Genomic DNA, 20,998 nt, shown 5'->3' on the forward strand with positions numbered 1-20,998 from the left:
GGCCTGTTGCGCCTTCAAGACCATAACCTGGTCTCCTACCTTGAAAGAACGTTCTCTGGCATGTCTGTCATACCAGGCCTTTTGCTCTTCTTGAGCATCCTTTAGGTTCTCTCTAGCAAGGGCTAAAGAGTGTCGGAGGGTGCTTTGTAGGTTGCTTACCAAGTCCAGAATGTTAGTTCCTGGAGAAGGCGTAAACCCCTCCCATTGCTGCTTCACCAACTGTAATGGCCCCTTAACCTCGTGACCATACACAAGTTCAAATGGTGAAAACCCTAAACTGGGATGTGGTACAGCCCTGTAGGCAAACAGCAACTGCTGCAACACTAGGTCCCAATTATTGGAGAATTCGTTGATGAATTTTCGTATCATGGCCCCCAAAGTTCCATTGAACCTTTCCACCAGGCCATTGGTTTGATGGTGGTACGGGGTGGCAACCAAGTGATTCACCCCATCAGTTTCCCACAGTTTTTCCATGGTCCCTGCCAGGAAATTAGACCCTGAATCTGTAAGGATGTCGGAGGGCCAACCTACCCTGGCAAAGATGTCTGTTAGGGCCAGGCACACAGTGTTAGCCCTGGTGTTGCCTAGAGCTACTGCTTCTGGCCATCGGGTAGCAAAGTCCACTAAAGTCAGTACGTACTGCTTTCCTCTGGGCGTCTTTTTTGGGAACGGGCCCAGAATATCCACAGCTACTCGCTGAAATGGGACCTCAATTATGGGGAGTGGCTGGAGAGGGGCCTTGACCTGGTCTTGAGGCTTTCCCACTCTTTGGCATACCTCACAAGACCGGACATACTTGGCAACGTCCTTGCCCATCCCCTCCCAGTGGAAGGACTTCCCCAACCGGTCCTTGGTTCTGTTCACCCCAGCATGGCCACTGGGATGATCATGGGCTAAGCTTAAGAGCTTCCCCCGGTACTTAGTTGGAACCACCAACTGTTTTTGCGGCTGCCATTCTTCCCGGTGTCCACCAGAAAGAATTTCCTTGTATAAAAGTCCTTGGTCTATAACAAACCGGGATTGATTAGAAGAGCTGAGAGGCGGTGGGGTGCTCTGTGCCGCCGCCCAAGCGTTCTGAAGGCTGTTATCCGCTTCCTGCTCAGCCTGGAACTGTTCCCTTGAGGCTGGGGTCATCAGTTCTTCCTCAGACTGTGGACTTGGTCCCTCTGGAAGCGATGTAGGTGATGGGTTTGTTTCCGTTGCTGGTGAACCGCTCTCCGCTGGTGCACCTGAGGGTATTTCAGGCTCTGGCTGAGCCTTTTGGGTATGGCTGTCTTTGGCTTCTGCCAGTTCTGGCTCGCTGGCGCCCTTTGGCGTTGAGTTTGAAGATGTGGTTGCACTTGCTGGTGCTGGTTGCTGTTCCAGTTCCGGGCCTGGGACTGGAGGTGCTGTGGCTGTTTCAGTGGTTGGCGTGGAATCTGGGTCCACTACCTCTGTCTGGGTCTTTGGTAACCCAGACGGGGCGTCTGTGGACGGTTCAGGAACAGGAATGGGTCTGGAAGCTTGCCTGGTTTGGCTACGTGTAACCATTCCCACTCTCTTGGCCCGCCTCACCTGGTTGGCCAAGTCTTCCCCCAGTAGCATGGGGATAGGATAATTGTCATAGACTGCAAAAGTCCACATTCCTGACCAGCCTTTGTACTGGACAGGCAGTTGAGCTGTAGGCAAGTCTACAGCTTGTGACATGAAGGGGTAAATTGTAACTTTGGCCTTTGGGTTGATGAATTTGGGGTCAACGAAGGATTGGTGGATAGCTGACACTTGTGCCCCCGTGTCTCTCCACGCAGTAACCTTCTTTCCACCCACTCTCAAATTTTCCCTTCGCTCCAAGGGTATTTGAGAGGCATCCGGGCCTGGGGATCTTTGGTGTGATGGTGGTGTAATGAATTGCACTCGCATGGTGTTCTTGGGACAGTTGGCCTTGATATGTCCCAGTTCATTACACTTAAAGCATCTTCCATCTGATGGGTCACTGGGCCGAGGTGAGTTACTGGAGACTGGTGAGGTTGAAGGGTAGGGTATCTGTGGCTTTACTTGGGTGGTATGTGGGGTCTTTGGCTGTCCTCGGTTGTAGGGTTTATGGTCTGTGTGCCCCCTGGGGTAATCGTTCCCCTTGACAGTAGCTTTCTTGCTTTCTGCCAGTTCCATCCATTTGGCTCCAATCTCCCCCGCCTCAGCGAGATCTTTGGGTTTTCCATCTTGTATGTACCGTGTGATGTCTTCAGGAACACCATCCAAGAACTGCTCCATTTGTATGAGGAGGTGCAGTTCTTCCAAGGTTTGAACGTTGTTTCCTGTTATCCAGGCCTCATAGTTTTTTGCAATGTAGTAGGCGTGTTTGGGAAATGACACCTCTGGTTTCCACTTTTGGGTTCTGAAGCGCCGACGGGCATGATCTGGGGTTATCCCCATTCTGTATCTGGCCTTGGTTTGAAAAAGTTTATAGTCATTCATTTGCTGCTTAGGCATTTCAGCTGCCACCTCTGCTAAAGGTCCACTGAGCTGTGACCTTAACTCTACCATGTACTGGTCTTCGGGGATGTTGTACCCAAGACAGGCTCTTTCAAAATTTTCCAAGAAGGCCTCGGTGTCATCACCTGCCTTGTAGGTGGGAAATTTCCTGTGCTGTGGAGCAATAATTGGCGCCGGGTTGTTAGGGTTGGCTGGCACATGCAGCCCAGCTTTTGCCAACTCCAGTTCATGTTTTCTCTGTTTTTCCTTCTCTTCATTCTCTTTTTGGTGTTTTGGTGTTTTTCCATTTCTTTTTGGTGTTTTTCCATGTCTCGGCGGTGGGCCGCCTCTTCTTCTGCTTGTTTCCTTCGGTAGGCCACCTCTTCTTCTTCTAGTTTTCTTTTGTGTGCTGCCTCTTGGGCTGCCTGTTCTCTTTGGAAGGCTGCCAGTTTGATGCTTTCTTCCTTTTCTTTCATCTCCATCTCTTTTTGTTTTATTTCCAGTTGTCGCCTGTGTTCAGCTTCTCTGAATTGCTCCTCGGCCTCAATTTTTGCCTTAGAAGTCATGATTCCTGTTTTCTTGTGTTGGGGTGCCCTCCGGTGTTTATCTTCTGAACTGCAGGTTCTCTCTTGCCTCCTGAAGTCTGCCTAGCAATAGTGCCTTTAGCTAATCTTCAATGTTAAGTAAACCTGAAAAACCACTTTATTTGTATGCATATAGTGCTGGTACTTGCCTCCTAATGGGAGGGCTATTGTGTGACAAAAGACCCTTAACAGTCTCTTAATGGCTTCTCGCTTAACATGCAAGCCACAAACTGCCAGAGAGAGCAGAAAAAAAAATTCTCTCTGGTTCCCTTTTAAAACCAAACTGTTTCTCTCTGCTAAAAAGCCCTTAGCAGAGAAGAGAAAAATATAATATTCCTACTGGCTTCTGGATTCTGTCTATATCCCACCACTGCTACACCATGTCATAACCTTAGTCCCAGATTTGGACCTTAGCGTCCAAAATATGGGGGTTAGCATGAAAACCTCCAAGCTTAGTTACCAGCTTGGACCTGGTACTTGCTGCCACCACCCAAAAAATTAGAGTGTTTTGGGGCACTCTGGTCCCTCTGAAAAACCTTCCCTGGGGACCCCAAGACCCAAATCCCTTGAGTCTCACAACAAAGGGAAATAATCCTTTTTCCCTTCCCCCCTCCAGGTGCTCCTGGAGAGATACACAGACACAAGCTCTGTGAAACTATACAGAGTGACTCCCCCTCTCCGTTCCCAATCCTGGAAACCAAAAGCACTTTCCTATTCCCCCAGAGGGAATGCAAAATCAGGCTAGCAAATCCAACACACAGATCGCCCCCTGATTTCTTCCTCCCACCAATTCCCTGGTGAGTACAGACTCAATTTCCCTGAAGTAAAGAAAAATTCCAACAGGTCTTAAAAGAAAGCTTTATATAAAAAGAAAGAAAAATACATACAAATGGTCTCTCTGTATTAAGATGATACCATACAGGGTCAATTGCTTAAAAGAATATTGAATAAACAGCCTTATTCAAAAAGAATACAAATCAAAGCACTCCAGCACTTATATTCATGCAAATACCAAAGAAAAGAAACCATATAACTTACTATCTGATCTCTTTGTCCTTACACTTAGAAACAGAAGACTAGAAAGTAGAAACTGCTTCTCCAAAGCTCAGAGAAAGCAGGCAGACAGACAAAAGACTCAGACACAAACTTCCCTCCACCTAGAGTTGAAAAAATCCGGTTTTCTGATTGGTCCTCTGGTCAGGTGCTTCAGGTGAAAGAGACATTAACCCTTAGTTATCTGTTTATGACACGCGCGGTGAGGATGGGTGAGTAATCCGATCTTAGATATTCGACTTCAGTTACGTTATTCACGTAGCTGAATTTGCGTATCTAAGATCGATTTCCCCCCGTAGTGTAGACCAGCCCTTAATGTCTTCACACCTTCCCCCTGCAGGAGAATGGCTGTTTGACCAGCTGTTTGCCTTGCTGTCTCTGAGGAACTGGTCTGTGGGTGTTCCCCAGAACTGTAACTTTTTCAGTAATATCATACTGTAAAATCTCACAATTTTACATACAGTGTTACTACACATTTTAACAGGAGGATAATATTCAGTAGGTTATGCGTTTTCTAATGATACCTCACAAGCCATTTTTCACTAGCAGGGTCTTCTCTGTTCACAGAATTTCTGATAGTTTGATGTCTGCTGGCACTGGATATCACTATTTTGGCATCTCTCTCTCTGTCTCAGTGAGCACCCGCTGTGGTTGTTGAAAGTCTGTGATGGGATCTATGGGATGCAACTGAACAGTGGGACCCCTGAGCCCTTTGTCCCACCACCTGGGCTCCCTCTCACACATATGATGCTGAGACAAGCTGTGAATCTCTGGCAGATATTGCACTTACACAGACATCCGTAGGTAGGGACACAGCCAACTGAATTACATGAATGCTTCTGCAGCCACTCATAACACTAATGATAGAAAGTCGCCCCCCCTACAGCTCTGCAGCCTTGCACCCCTGGATCATACCATCTTGCCTTAATCAGAAGCCTGATCAGTGTGAGTTTATTACACAGGGTCCACCCCTCCCTCACTGTGAATAGTACATGAACCAGCCTTGTAATGGAGCTGAGATTTCCCAAGAACTTCAAGCAAAATACACCAGTTTAAGTAGAGCATAAAACAGATTTATTAACTACAGAAAGATGGAGTTTTAAGGATTATAAGTGGTAGGAATAAAAGATCAAAGTAAATTACCATGGAAATTAAAGATAAATTCACAATCTAAACTTTACACCTTATTACACTAGGGCGTAGTTTAGTTATGCACACAGGAAGGCTTAATGCTCGAGCTGCTGCACATGCTGGGCAGGCTGAAGGTCGGGCTCCCCACGGCAGGAGAGAAGAAGACTCGGCCCCTGGAGGGGCAGGCTGGGGCTTCCTGGATCCCATTTGCTCACAGCCAGCGCCCTGCCCCCACTCCCAAGTCATCCATGGCGCCCCCAGGTCGGCCAGAATGGAGCAGCAGTTTTCACTGCACTACGTCCACTTATGGCTTACAGGCAACTCCCAGACTCACCACAGTCCACCATCTCGGCCAGAAAGGAGCCCACTCAGCCTCACCATTGCTGCTTTTCCTTCCCCCCAGAACCCTGCTTCTCCTGGGCTGCAAGTAGCCATCCCTGGGATGCCAACAGGCAGCCACAGGGGTCTGTCTCTCAGCAGCCAACCGCACCTCCATGGGTTCAGCCCTCAGAAGGGCAGGTGGGGGTTTCCTGGATCCCAGTTGCTCACAGCCAGCCCAGCCTCCACCTCTGAAACCATCAGTCATGCCCCCAGGTTGGCCACAAAGGAGCCGCCATTCTCCACTTGGACTCAGCTTTGCTTGTTTTCCTTTCACCCAGAACCTCCCTTCTTCTCCTGGGCTGCAAGTAGCCACTCCTGGGAAGCCAAGAGGCAGGCACAGGATTCTACCTCCCAGCAGCCAACCACACCTCCCCAGGCATTGCAGAATGAAGGGTGGTGCTCTACTAACCCCACTTAGCCGCACAGCTTCTTCCCTGCCTTCCTCAGCTCAACTTTCCTCTATTGCCCCATTCCTGCCTCACTTCCTCCTTTGGCCAGTCACGCAAAGGAGCCCAGCAGGAAGTGAGAGCCTCTATAGGCCAACCTCCAAGAGCAGAGGTGGCCAAGCCACAAGCCTCCAAATGGTGACTGGCCTAACTACTCTAGGTTCTCCAGCCTGACACCAAGGTGCTTTCTCCACTGCTGTCAGCATCCTCTGTCATGCAGGGGTTGGAGTTATCCCAGGGACAGGCCAATAGGAGGAGTGCCCTTTCTGAATAACAAGGGGATCTGGGAAAAGGAAGCCAGCATGTTTCTGCCTGGTTTTGAACCAGGGACCTTTTGCGGGTTACGCAAATGTGATAACCACTACACTACAGAAACTCCACCTACTGGGTTGTTGCTCACTCTGGCACAGACCGATGGACAAATCTAGAGAATGTGGTGGTAGCCCCTCGATAGGTCAGCTGGCAGGGCAGAGGACTGGAGCCAGCACTCAGGAAGTCGTCCTTACCTCGCCCGTGTGACTCCAGCTTGAGGGAGAGCTTCTTTTTCTTCTCCTTGCTGACAAAGAGCAAGAGAAGAATGAAAGGTCAGGTGGGCCAACTCGGTGCAGAAGCCCATGCTGTCTTTTCCTGCTGCATAGCCTGAAATGAGGGACTCGTGGCAGTTAAAGGAACTGCTGCACTCTCAGAAAACATCCCGCCCGTGCATAAAGGAGGATAGAAGAGCCTGTTAGTCTAGCACGCTCCCAGCTGAACTCTTTCAGCAGCTGCTAGGTTTCTTTTTGGCCTGTTACTTTTCTGTCTGGGATGTTGTTGTCAGCTGTGGCACAGAAAAAGGACGTCATTGCGAGCTGCCCATGAAGATAAGATTAACTTTTGCCTTCCTTGCTCGGCTTTACTTGCTTCCTCACCCTATTCCTGCCTTAGTTCCTGTGTTACCTGAAGGCAACGGGGGCCCAGCAGTACGAAGAGGAAGTTAGACAGCTAGACCCTGGTGGCAAAAGTTCTACCACCGCTTGCCACCCCACTCTCTTCTCCCAGCTTCACATATTGACCGCCAGGGACTTGGTGCCCAGCAGCGCAACGGAAGGCAGTGGACAGAGCCACCCTCGCCTTGAAGCTCTGGCTCATTAAACCGTATCTTCAGTCGCTGATGGCCAATGAGAGACCAACAGCGCTTGCCATTTTAGCACTTGAAAATGCCATTGGTCAGTCACTGGAGCTCTTTAATGCTGTTACATAACAAATGAAAATAGAATCTCAGTGTGACATTCTGTACCTTTGGGGGAGTGTGCTGTAACCCCCATATTCCTCATTTTCATATAATCGTGATCTTATATACAGAGCATGCCTTGTAAGGTATCAGGGGAAAGGATATGATCTGCTGAACGTCATTTCTCTACCCATAGATGTTTACCATTCATGCATATGAAGTTATGAGAATTGTGCAGTGTGGTTATCACTATGCTGTAAGGTGGGGGAGTCAGCCAAATATTAGCTCCCCAGTGACAACAGCAAGGAAAGTAACCAACACCCGGACAGGGTGTCAAACAACCCATCAACAGCCATTGTTCAGCAAGGGAGCTACAGTGCAATCACTTACCTGCAAGAGGACACCCCAGGGGAATTGCTCAGACTTGCTTGGAGAGACGCAGTGATGCTCACCTGACTCTGAAGGGGGAGCAAAGCCAAGAGGGAAGAAAGGACATGATAAAAGCAGAGACATTTGCCATGCTTTGTCTCTCTCGTCCACCTACATCTACAGACACCCCCACACCAAGCAACTGAAGCGCTGACGAAAGGGGAGAGCCTGGCTGAAAAGCCACCAGCCGGCCTGTGGTGAGAAGCATCTAAGTTTGTAAGGGCATTGAAAGGGTTAAGATCAGCTTAGAGTGCATTTTGCTTTTATTTCACAAAAACAACGAGGAGTCCGGTGACACCTTAAGAACTAACAGATTTATTTGGACACAAGCATTCGTGGGTAAAAAGCCCTCTTCTTCAGATGCATGGAGTGAAAATTGCAGATAGAGGCATAAATATATATTGGAACATGATGTAAAGGGAGTTACCATACAAGGGGAGAACCAGTGTTGAAGGCTAATTCAGTCAGGGTGGATGTGGCTCTCTCCAAGTAATTGACAGGGAGGTGTCAATACCAAGAGAGGGAAAATTGCTTTTGTAGTGAGCCAGTCACCCCCAGTCCCTCTTCAAGCTCAAATTAATGGTGTTAAGTTTGCAGATCAGTTGTAACTCTGCAATTTCTCTTTGAAGACTGTTTTTGAAGTTTTTTGAATGGCTTCTTTTAAATGGCTACTTTGAATGGCTACGTTTAATTGTGTTATTGAATATGAACATGTAAACGTGTTATGGAAGTCCCATGTGGTCTAGTGGTTAGGATTCTTGGCTTTCACCCAGACAGCCTGGGTTCAGTTCCCCACACAGGAACAATGCAGAGCTTCTCCTTGGAGGGGAGACAGGAAACAAAAAGAATGGGAAGGGATCCTGCCAGCAGCAGAGCTGGATAGAGTTGGGAGCAGTACTGGATTTGACATGGTGCCATAGTGCTAGGCCCAAGCTCTGAAGGGACCTGTAACAGTAACTTCCTCCCCTCTGCAGAAAGGGAGCCTCAGAGCAGCCTGGATTCAGTAGGGGAGCTGAGACCCCATAGGGCCCTGGGAGCTGTAGTTCCTTGACCAGCTCCCTGCCTTGGAGCAGAGAAGGAACATTTCCCAGCATTCCCTTGGCTGCTATCAACAGGAAAGGGAGGGGGGAAGCTGTGAGACTCCATGCGCTGCAGCTTGCTGTGGCTGGGGGGCTGGCTGGCTGGCTGCTAGAAGGGGGTGCCACCTGTGAATAGGGAAGAGGTGTGACCAAGGAGTAGAAGGCTTTGGCCCAGGTAGCACCCTCAGAAGACTTCCCCAGACAGGCTTAGGGATGCTGGTGTGACCTCGCCTGGCAGCCCCCGAAGATGGAACTGGGTGGACTAACTGGACAGGGCCCCTCTCTATCTGAAGCTGGGCAAGGGAGGTATGTGGATCCCACCAGAAGGTAAAATGGTAAGTAAGGAAGGGGAGGCTCTACTGGACCTGGACAGCTTCAGATACAGGACAGGAGGATTTCCACTTCTGAGCCATGAAAATAGAAATTGACTTTTCCTTTCCAGATGTATCTAATATTCATAAAGGGAATCTAGCCCCTGCCTTCCTAGATCTGAACACCTCAAAATCAGGAGTGCTCAAGCTCAATTTGGGCAGCTGTTACTTCATTTCTCCCAAATCAAATATGCTGATCCACTGTCATTTACTGTAGAAAAAGTAGGAGAAAATTGAGCAACAAACGTTGGGGTCTTCACAGTGCTAACGAGGGCTGGAATTGCTATTTTCAACAGCCATTACACTTTTTTTTTTAGTTTTGTTTGTTTAAAAGGAAGACAGTGATATTGCACTGGCAAATTCCCCATAGAAACAAAGAATGGAACAAAAGAATAATAAAGGCACCTCAACTTTCCTCATTTATGTAGGACGGTCTTATTAGATGGATCCAGACATCTTCCAATCACAGAAGCTGATAATTGTTCCACTTTACTGCAGTTCTGTAATCATGCAGGAACCTAGAGGAGGAAAGTGCCTAACTCCAGAGTCTGCAGCTGCCTAGGGCCAGTGCTGAGGATTTAGAGTCCCTAGTGCTGCCCTTGCAAGGTTCAAGCATGCTCAGCCTTGGCATTGCCTCCGCTCCTGCGGCTAGTAGCTGCAGCTGTCTAAGGCTGGCCTCTGGCAGTTGCCCCATGGCTGTAGCTAGAGAAACTACAAGTGGCTCTATGACTCCTGGGGCCATTAAGCTAGAGCACCTAAAGACACTGGAGTTAACCTCAAGGAACAGAGGTCACCAGTAGGAAAGGAATGTCGGGGGAGCAGGGAAGGCGGGAGGAAGTCAGGCTTGTAGAGGGAGCTTCCAGCTGGTTGGGAGCATGTCCAAAGTAGAAAGGAAACAAGTATGGGGAGAGGTGGTGGTGACCAGGTAGCAGACTAGCACGTAGATGGGAGCAGAGGGAGAGATGCTGGTGTCTTCAGATTCCCAAGGGCTAAGTCCTCACTGTGGGGAAATGGTGTTTGCAGGTGGCTTGCTCACATGGCAGGATGGGGGCTGAGGGAGGGATCTGTCAGAACTGATCAGGTGTCTGCTGGCTTTAGGACTTTGAGCTGAGACTAGGACCACATGCAGTGATTGGTGACATGGGGGGGTACTGGAGACATGGCTAGAGAAGGTCTGAATGAGGAAAGAGATAAATCTGTGGGGAGTTTCCTTGGTCACTATGAAAGTTCTGCTCACTGTGGACACTGGTAAACCCACATGGGTGTACAGCTCAATAAGAAAACCCGCGGGCTGAGGGAGCTGTGTATGGCAATGCATATAGTCATGGAGAGGTGTGTGATCAAAATGAAAAATGTCTCTGAGGTTCAGTACCGGGTATACGAAGGCACCAATGGCACTGCCCCACCAGGCCCACACTCGGAGCCCACAGTGACTATACTGGGGCCCACAAATATGTTTGGTGCCAGGGCCAACAAAAGGTTAATCCAGCCCTGACTGCCTGAGCACTATTTCAGCCTCACATTTTTGGGTGGAACTCCCACAGTGAGAGCTGCAGAGCACTCCCCCGCAACACACACGCACACACTCGTCCTGGTGTTGGGAGGGGAACAGGAGAAAGGACAAAAGAAGAGATGAAGAGAAAGGAGGGAGGGACAGGTGGATGGAGGAAAAGGTGAAACACAAAGGACAAACCCTAATGTCCCCATGATTCTAAGGGACAAAATCCCAGGTGCGGAATAAAATTCTGCCTCCTTAAGCTCATGTTTTCCATGCCTAGAATTCAACTCTCACCAGATGGATAAGACTGAACAGGTTTCACACCTCCAGGAGGCTCTTACCTTCTAAAGAGGGACGGCTGTTTTCTAGTAAAATCACTACAAGGGAAGGAGAAAACTGGAAAGAGGTTTCTCCTGGCGCTCACGTCCGTGAACCCGAATACTCTCTCAGTCCTCAGACAGAGACCTGGAGAAGGAGACTTGCTGAAGCAAAGCCACAGGGGTCTCTGAGGTTTCCGTAGCCCCTGGCCCCTGACTGATGTCAAGATCTCTCTGTGAGGTCACCACCTGCTCACCAATAGTCTTTGACCAATAGTGTGAGGTCCTGCAAAAGGCCTTTGTGATGTCACTGCCACACCCCGCCCTTGCTGGGCCAATGTCCTGCCCCGGCCAGGCACTTTGGAGCTTTGAGCTACTCCCTGTGGATCACCTCACTCAAGGAGCTTTTCTATAGAGCATCCTCAGATGTCTAAGCACACGAGTGCCATGGCAATGAACTGACACACATGGCACCAAGATGAGATCATGAGTAGACTAACCTATAGGAGAAGGACACCCCAGCATTAGTAGGGGAGAAATCCCTACTGAACATGCATTACACCTAGCAGCCCCTGCGTGGGGTCGGGCAGGGGCTGCGGAGGGGGGAGACCTGGGAAAGGGATGGATGGAAAATGTCTGTGCAGCCGGGACATGGCCGGGGGGCGAGGGGAGAAGAGCAGGTGACCCCTGAGGAGCGGGGAGAAAAAGGGAGGGCTGAGTTCCCCTCGGAATTACCACTGCCCCCTCCGTGGAGACCCCCCTCCTCTCCTGTCCTGCCCCCTTTCTCCCTAGAGAGCAACAAGCAACATCCAGGCTGACACCCCCTTCCCTCAAACCCCTGAGAAGTTCCCTGTTCCCCTCCCCCCATTGTGCCCCATTTTCTCTCCTTTGCCAATGGCCAGTTCAGATCTCAGGTTTGGGGTGTTTCCCCCCATTTTCACCTGCAGTGATTTGTCCTTGTGTAGGTGGGAAATGGTTCCCCCGAGTGATTTCTGAACTGGGCAGAGGCTGGGGGGGGGCCTGAGACAGGGACACCTCTGGGCTGGGCTGGGGGGGCACTCTCTGCTGGCAACAGGGCGTGGGAAGGGCCAGGAAGGGGAGGGGGGAGCAAGTGTCCCCCATAGAGAGGGTCCAGCCCCAGGCTGCTACCAGTAGCACATTCCTATCGTGGCCGGGGGGGAGGGGCTTTCTCCAGCTGGGACCTGCCCCCTAGGCAGCCCCAGGCTCTGACCGCACCAGCCCCGCCTGGAGCCCCCAGTGAGTGAGAGACCCCGGAGGGGGAGGGGGAGGGAGCACTGGGCCCTGACAGGAAAGTGACTCTCTCCCCTCAGATCTTGGTGTTTTCCTCTCATGTTATCAAATATGCAGTTTGTGACACAATTTCTTTGCAAATCTCAAAGATTCAAATAAAATAACCTAAACATTTGCCCCACTTCTCTCTAGTTGTCTATTTCTAATTGAATATGCCCTGAGATTTTCCTGTCTCTAATTATAAAATAATAAGAAAATCTCAGATTTACACCTTTTCTCAGATTATTGAACACAAAATGTTTGCAAATGTTGCCCATTTCCTCTTTATTCATTTATCAAGTATTTATGTGAAACACTCAGATTTTACCTCCTATCAACAACTGATATAAAATCCCTCTGATTTTCCACTTTCCTCTCTATAATTTGCAAAATGGATCCAAAATCTCTGATTTCCACCCTTTGTCTTTCATTTCTGAACACTGATCTGAAAGCTCAGGTTTTCCCTCTGTGTCATTATCAAATGTCAATTAACAATCCTCTCAAGTTTTGTGCTGTTCCTTATGTTTCTAAATCCTAAAAACTTCTTCCTTCGGGGGAACCTGTTGCCCTGAGTCGCTCTCCATTCTGGATGTTGCAGGGGATTAAATTTCCCAGTGATTGTCTTTCCCCTCTCCTTTGAGGATCATTTGTTCCCTCTTTTAGCTCTGTTAGATATTTGCCAAAGAAAGAGACCAGCCTGATATTTAATACACATCAAAGCCAGAGGCCTCCCCCTGTTTGGGGATCAGTGGTTCGCAGCTGGTAGTGGGAGAGTTGGCTGGCCCCTTTTCTTTTCTCCAGCTGGCACAGGATGAGGGGGTCACTCTGAGTGCAGCATGTCTTGAGAAATATCCCAAACCACAAGACAAATGGTCTCTGTGAAGGGTTGCTTCCCACAGTGCTAAGATGTAGCCACCTCTGGCAGGATCCATGGTGGCTACTATTTGCTAGTGACAGGCCACGGAAATTTCTTACCTATTTTGCCCCTCCATGCCAGGCCTGCACAACATACGGCCCACGGGCAACGTGCGGACCGTGAAGTCTCACTGTGCGTCCCACAGCCGGGAATCAAAGGGCTCTGGGCTGCCTGTAGCCGCGGGGAATCCAAACCCCTTTAAAGTTCAGCCGCGGCCGGGATTCAAAAGGTTCTGAGCTGCCCGCAGTCGCAGGGAGCCCAGAGCTCTTTAAATCTCAGCCGCGGCCAGGATTTATAGGGCTCTGGGCAGGCGGGCGGGGAGCTCAGAGCTCTTTAAATCCCAGCCACCAGGGCCGGCTTTAGGCCAATTTAACCAATTCCCTTGAATCGGCCTCGCTCCTAAGAGGACCCCGCACCCAAGCCCCAGTACCAGCAAAAGCCAGTGCGCTGTACCAGGGTGGCCCAGTTTCCCCAGGGGGCAATTTAAAAGGCCTGGGGCTCCCAGCAGGGGCTGGAAGCCCAGGCCCTTTAAATTGCCACTAGAGCCCTGCTGCTGGAGCCCTGGGGTATGGCTGCGGGGCTCTGGGGGCTATTTAAAAAGTCTAGGACTCCCATTGCTTCTACCTCCCCGGCCCTTTAAATAGCCACTGGAGCCCCGCCGCTTCCCCAGGGTTCCCGCGGCTATTTACAGAGCTGGGGCAGTGGAAGCAGGGGCGCCCCGGGCCCTTGAAGTAGCCCCCAAGCCCCAGGCTGCTGCTGCTACCCTAGTGGGAGAGGGGGGAGGAGGAGGAGGAGAAGGAGGCACTCACCATAGAGGATGGGCTGTACCCCCTGTACCTGCACCCCCTGCCCTGCCTGCAGCCAGCCTGTCCCCAGCCAGCCCCTGCTGCACCCCCTGCCCGCACCAGCCCCGCACCTCCTGCCCTGCTTGCACCAGTTCCTGCCTGCAGCCTGCCCATCTCCAGCCAGCCCCACACCACCTGCCTTGCCTTCAGCCCTGCACCAACCCCTGTCTCCAGCCAGCCCTGCACCCCCTTCCCTGTCTCCAGCCAGCCCCTGCCACACTGCCTGCCCTGCCCGCACCAGCCCTGCACCCCCTGCCCTGTCTCCAGCCAACCCCTGCCATACTGCCTGCCCTGCCCGCACCAGCCCTGCACCCCCTGCCCTGTCTCCAGCCAACCCCGTACCCCCTGCCTTGCCTTCAGCCCTGCACCAACCCGTCTCCAGCCAACCCCTGCCGCACCCCGCTGCCTGAAGCCAGCCAGTCCCGCACTCCTTTGTCTCCAGCCCTGCCAACCCATGCCGCACCCTCCCTGTGGCCCTGCCTGAAGCCAGCCAGCCCACCCCACACCTCCTGTCTCCCGGCTGCCCACACCCCTTGCCCAGCCTGCAGCCAGACCCTACCTCTCGCATCCTCCCCCTCCCCCACCTCCAGCCAGCCCCATATTCACTGGTGCCCTGCAGTTCCGAGGGAAGTAACCCTGCACACCTGCTTCAATGAGATGGGCAGGGAGCAGCTGGGACCCACACATGTGCACCCTAGCACACCCTAAGGGAGTGGCAGAGCTCATTTCTAGTTCAGACCCATCTTTTTAAAAAAGAACTTTTAGGTAGGGTTAACATACATCTGTACTTTCCCGGACATGTCAGGCTTTTTGGTTCTTAAATCGCCATCTGGGAGGAAAATACGGACGTATGGTAACCCTACTGGTACAAAAAATACATACTGTGGCAGAACTTTTTATAGGGAACCAGTTGTTAAGAACTGAAAGGCTTTTTTTTTCCCCAGTCATCCCTGCGGGGCCCCGCACTTCCTAAAGCCGGCCTGCCAGCCACGGCCGGGATTCAAAGGGCTCTGGGCTGCTCGCAGAGATTCCCGGCCGCAGCTGAGGTTTAAAGGTCTCAGGGCTCCCCACCGCCACGGGCAGCCCAGAGCCCTTTGAATCCCGGCAGCAGCTGAGATTTAAAGGGCTCAGGGATCCCTGTGGCTGCAGGCAGCACAGAGCCCTTTGAATCCTGGCGGCAGCTCCAGGGGATGGAGTGAGGCTGGGATTTCAAGGGCTCAGGCTCCCCTCAGCAGCAGGAGCTCTGGGACCTTTAAATCCCTGCCCCAGCCCTGAAAAGCTCCGGGTTCCCCCAGTCGTCAGAGCCCCAGGCCCTTTAATTTGACCCTGAGGGCTCCCAGCCACCTCTTTGGCTGGGAGTCCCTGGTTGATTTAACATCAAGTAACACCTCCCCACCACCAACCTTCCTTTTTGACCCACAGCTGTTTTGGTGGGGCGGCGCTGGGGAAGGAGGGTTTGTTTCTGCAGGGCTGGGCGGGGTGTTTCCGCCAGGCTGGGAGGTCCTGAGTGGGGGGTGTTTCCGCAGGGCCGGGGGGGTTTCGGTCCTCAGCTGTTTTCTTTGGAGTATTGTGGCCCTCGCTGTTTTACTCAAAGTACTGTACAGGAACTTTTCAGGGGGATTAAGGCAAAATGCCACATTTATTAGTAATACAGGTATCAATTAATACTCTATGATATGCACATGAGATATATATCACAGTCATGCATTCACGCACACACACAGACATAAACACACTCCGTCTTGCTGTTGTTACCAACTAGTTGCTCCCCTTAACTGCACTGGCCAGGTGAGTTAGATGGGGGAGGGGTGGAGCCGGGCTTCTACCGATCCAAATCGATGGTCAGATGGTGACAAGACGAGATCCGGGGTCCTTCTGCAAGACACCTCGCATTTATAGCAGCTTCCCTCTTATGCAAATCTAGACCAGATTCAAAATCTGGGTCTGCGTCCCTTGGTCTTTGTGCTGCTTTTCTCTGGGTGTTGTCCCAATGCTGCTCAAAGAGGGTGTTTTCTAAAGAAGGTGCTTGCTTCTAATCCCTGAGGCCATCAATATGTCTGCTCTTCTTTATTGGGCCCACTTGACAAGTTGTATTGTCCTTTGCTCTGGCTCCCATTCCCTCTTCAACTGTTGTAGCTGTCTGGAGGTGGGTGTCTTCCAAGCCTCACTCATTCACACCTCATTCAGTCAATAGAGCAATTGATTACAGAGTGCGGGGGAAGATCTTATTCTACTTCTAGCAAAAAGGCACATGTTTTCTTTTACTTTAACTATACTATCCTTAGGGGCTATAACATTTGATACAAAGTTTTCTACCAATTCTCTATATAGGGATCTAATACAAAGTTGTATGAAAATAGAGAGGCACAATGCCAAGTCATATGAATTACAAAATAACATCATGCCGGATGCAATGTCATAAAGATAAAGATACTTAATACAAAATAACACAATGCAACGTTATAAAGATTTATAGAGATAGTTAATACAGAGATTTCTCTACATCACCACTTTACGAGTTGTGCAGGCCTGCTGACGGCATTCGCGGGGCTTCTTGCTCGTGTGGATTCTCTGATGCTGAATAAGGTGAGAGCTGCGATTGAAGGTTTTCCCACACTCACTGCATTAATAGGACCCCTCCTGTGTGTGGATTCTCTGATGCCGAATAAGGTGTGAGCTGCGACTGAAAGTTTTCCCGCACTCACTGCATTCAGGAGGGAGAGGATAGCTCAGTGGTTTGAGCATTGGCCTACTAAACCCAGGGTTGTAAGTTCAATCCTTGAGGGAACCATTTGGGAATTGGCCCTGCTTTGAGCAGAGGGTTGGACTAGATGATCTCTTGAGGTCCTTTCCAACCCTTATAATCTAGGATTCTATGATAGGAGCTCTTCCCTGTGTGGATTCTCTGATGCCCAATAAGGTGCGAGCTGCGACTGAAAGCTTTCCCGCACTCATTGCATTCACAGGGCCTCTCCCCTGTGTGGATTCTCTGATGTTGAGAAAGGCCTGATCTGTAAGTGAAGTTTTTCCCACACTCAGCACATGTATTTTTTTTGCTTTTCCCTGCAGATTTCCTGCTGTATTCTGGTTTCCTTAAGGCCCTTCTGAGTTCCCTGACAGGAAATAAATTTATCCATTTTCTCCCCTGGCTGGTTTCCCTGCTCTTTTTCTGGTCTGTGCTGAACCTCACACGTCATTGCATCACCTGCTGTGATAGAGACAGAAACCTCAAACAGGGATGGAAAGGGGAAGGCCAAACCAAAACAAGTGCTGGAGAGAGGACAAATAAAAATCAGGAACTCAGCTCCCCCAACAGGAGAGAGGAGGGGATCAATTCAGCCTTCACATCCCATCCAACTTCACAGGGGGAAGGGAGAAAGCTACTGCCCGGTGTCTGCTAGCATCTATAGGAAGCCTTGAGCTATATTTACCCTGCGGATGCGACCCCTGCTATGGACAATAATGAACTGAGAGACTTCCCAAGAGCTTTGTAGGGCATCCTAGATGTTTCCTTCAGGCACTTACAGATTCTGAGTTGGTTTAATGTTTCCTCATCTGTGCGGGGAGATCTCAGGATCTCTCTTTCCTCTGAACCCTGGAGCTCTGGGACCCATGGCTCTTCCCCTTGTTCCAGCTGGGAGATCATATCACGTTGGAAAACCAGAAACTCCGCTCAGATGAAAGAAAACAAAGGAGTTCAGTTGATTTCATACAACTTGATCATCAAAAACATTCTGTTAATTTATCTTCAGTGCTTAGTGTGACCTAGTGTGCCTGGGGCAGTCCTCACTGAAAATGCCAAGGTCAGAGCAGGCTGAAAAAGGGAGAGCAGATGCTCCCCATACTGGTGGTTAACACTGAAGTTAAACTCACTGACCAGTCACAAACTGTGCTTCTGATCCCACACACTGGTTAACGAGACTCTGAAAGAAGAAATCACACGGCCCCCTTTATTGCATGACAGTTCTCTGACTCCTAATCAGCAACTAGGTCCCGTACAGTGAGAGGTTATTTAAAAACTCTGCTCACTGTGATACAGCATGGCCAGAGGGCAGCAGGAGAGTGATCCTAATTGGATCCAGGAAGTGGGTGGGTAGAAGGTTAGCCACATTACCCAGGTTTGGATCTCATCCAAAATACCATGCTGCCAGCCAATCCTTTAGCAATTAAACTAAATGTTTAGAAGAAAGAACAAATGAAAGAATGAAGTTAAATTCCATCCTTCCAGACAATTCTTTAGCATCTAAACTAAAGGTTTAAAAGAAAGAAAGACAGAAAGAATTTAAATGGAAAAGCAGTCAGATACATTCCAAAATGGATATATCAGGTTCTTAGCAGTATTGGTGAGTTGCTGGCTTGAAAGTCTGTCTGGAACGCATCCACAGCTTGGATGGGTCATTCAGTCCTTTGTTCCAGGGTTCAGTTTGTAGAGAAGTTGCTCCAGAGGTAGGAGGGGGATTGAAGACAAGATGGAGATGATGCAGCTGCGCTTTATATTCCTTTTGCCATGTGGCTTGTACTTCCTGTGTCCCAAACACAAGCTTCACAGCACATGGCATGGAAAAGCTTTGGAGGTTTCATTACACAGGCAAACCCCGGCATGTCTTGCTGACTCAATAGGTGTATCCCCTTGGTCCATAGGTTCATTGTACAGCTGATGACCCTCAATGGGCCATCAAACATGCTAGGCAATGTTGATGCCAATATGTCTGGGGGTGTCACCCAGAAAAACTGCACAAGTCTGGAAATACAGATATACCTTACATATCTGTAACTCACAATACAAAGGTGATAGAAACATAGAAACAAAATTATCATACTTGGCAAATCATAACATTTTCACTGACACTTTACATGGCATACCTAGCATGATTCATTGCAATTTTATCAGATTATATTGTTTTATTATTAATACCAAAGTGTCTCACAATTTCATGCAGTCTCACACTTGCTAAACTAGTGAATTCCCAGGACCAGTTCCCCAGGTCCTTGAAGATGCCAAACATTGTGCTTATGAGGGATTGAAATACCCACATATCTGCTGGGAACACACACACAGACACTGTGTCAATCTGTACCCCTGTGTTCACTCTTCTAGAAAATTATGATCAATTTTGTACCCAGTATGGCTTGTGAGGTATCATTAGAAAACACATAACCTACTGAATATTATCCTCCTGTTAAAATGTGTAGTAACACTGTATGTAAAATTGTGAGATTTTACAGTATGATATTACTGAAAAAGTTACAGTTCTGGGGAACACCCACAGACCAGTTCCTCAGAGACAGCAAGGCAAACAGCTGGTCAAACAGCCATTCTCCTGCAGGGGGAAGGTGTGAAGACATTAAGGGCTGGTCTACACTACGGGGGGAAATCGATCTTAGATACGCAAATTCAGCTACGTGAATAACGTAACTGAAGTCGAATATCTAAGATCGGATTACTCACCCATCCTCACCACGCGGGATCGATGTCCGCAGATCCCCCTGTCAAATCAGCAACTCCGTTGGGGTTGGTGTTGTTCCGGAATCGATATAAGCGCGCTCGGGGATCGATATATGGCGTCTAGATGAGACGCCATATATCGATCCCCGAGCAATCGATTTTAACCCGCCGATACGGTGGGTAGTCTAGATGTAGCCTTACATTCCATCACAGGGACCTATTGAGGCTGTTGTGGAAAACGACCACAGGATTAATATTTGAATCAGCTCAGCCTGAGGCTCTTTTCTTGGTTACAAGCACGCAGGGGGCGACAGCTATTGGAATACTGTTCCTGAGCTAAAAATCACACAAGCCTTTTACAGTTTAAAACCACAAACAATGACACATACGTTGCACGTTAATTTCCTTATTTGGAATATATTGCAAAATATGATGCAGGTCAAAAGCAAGCTGAAGAATCAGTTTTCCATATTTGGCCTTTCCTGTTATTTTTATTACACCTGGTGATATGGGAGCAAGACTCTCCATGTCTCAAGAAATGTCACTACCAACCTAGGCCATTTTCACATGCTGGGGTGCAATCCAGATCAGCGAGGAGTTGTGTCATCTGTAATCCTGGGTGAGATTCAGTGTTCTGCTGCTGGAGCTCCCCTGTCTGGATACTCCCAGCCAGCGTTCAAGGACGCACTGAGTGTCTGTATGATAAGTAACCCTGGACTGGCAGCTCTGACTCCAGCCGCCTGCTTGTTACACCCCAAGCACATTCTGGTTTGGGTAGAGAAGGCTCAGGGTTTGAGAGAAGGCTGGGGGTAGGAAGCTTCTGTTCATTATGCTGGACCTAACCCCAGTTTTACTTGAGTAAAGAGGAGATATTTGACATTGTGTGATGCTGCTCCTGTGCTCTGTTCCCAAAGTGTTCTGCAGCAGAGGAGGGTCTCTAGTAGTATGTATGTTACTGGCCTATTGGGGTGATGCTGAAACAGGACAGGGTACAGATGGCATTGTGGGGGTGGCATGAACCTTCACTCTTCATTTCCCCTTCCAAGAACAGAAGGGACAGGAATCCTTACCCAGCAAGACCATCGTCTCATAGTTCCCCTGCATGACATCTCTGTAGAGGGCTCTCTGAGTGGGGTCCAGCAGAGTCCCCTCTTCCCTGGAGAAATACACAGCCACCTCCTCGAAGGTCACCGGCCCCTGAAAGAGCAGGAGTCCAATACTCAGTACCTGCTGACCCACTCACAACCCCACTATTCACGGAACAGCAGCACCAGGGAAATGGAAGCTCCGGGAGGCACATGTTAACAGAGTCCCACCCCACCTTGCTTACAGCAGCCAGGAGGCATCAGAGGGTAGAAAGAGAGAACCTTTGTGTCTCCCATCTGACAGACAGAAGCAGGGTCTTCACATTTATCACATAGCTACTAGCCAGAGCATAATATAGGAGATGGGGCTGTCTCTGGACCCTGATAGTGGCTCCCTGGTAGGAATCCAAGCACTCTCCAAATAAAATATATGGAAGAAAGGGGAAGTCAATCATAAAGAATAGAA

General features: G+C 49.6%; 1 protein-coding gene across 1 annotated transcript in view; it reads right to left on the bottom strand.

The window, feature by feature from the left end:
- Positions 1 to 20,444: 20,444 nt before the first annotated feature.
- LOC127037853 (zinc finger protein 560-like) overlaps positions 20,445 to 20,998 on the bottom strand; it is a 463,505-nt gene continuing 462,951 nt past the window's right edge. The window contains exon 6 of the mRNA XM_050930000.1: positions 20,445 to 20,644. Coding sequence (XP_050785957.1) covers positions 20,477 to 20,644 — 168 coding nt within the window. The 3' untranslated portion in view covers positions 20,445 to 20,476. The remainder of the gene's footprint in view (positions 20,645 to 20,998) is intronic.

Source organism: Gopherus flavomarginatus, chromosome 20 (genome assembly GCF_025201925.1).
Source record: "Gopherus flavomarginatus isolate rGopFla2 chromosome 20, rGopFla2.mat.asm, whole genome shotgun sequence".
Classification (NCBI taxonomy): Eukaryota; Metazoa; Chordata; order Testudines; family Testudinidae; genus Gopherus; species Gopherus flavomarginatus.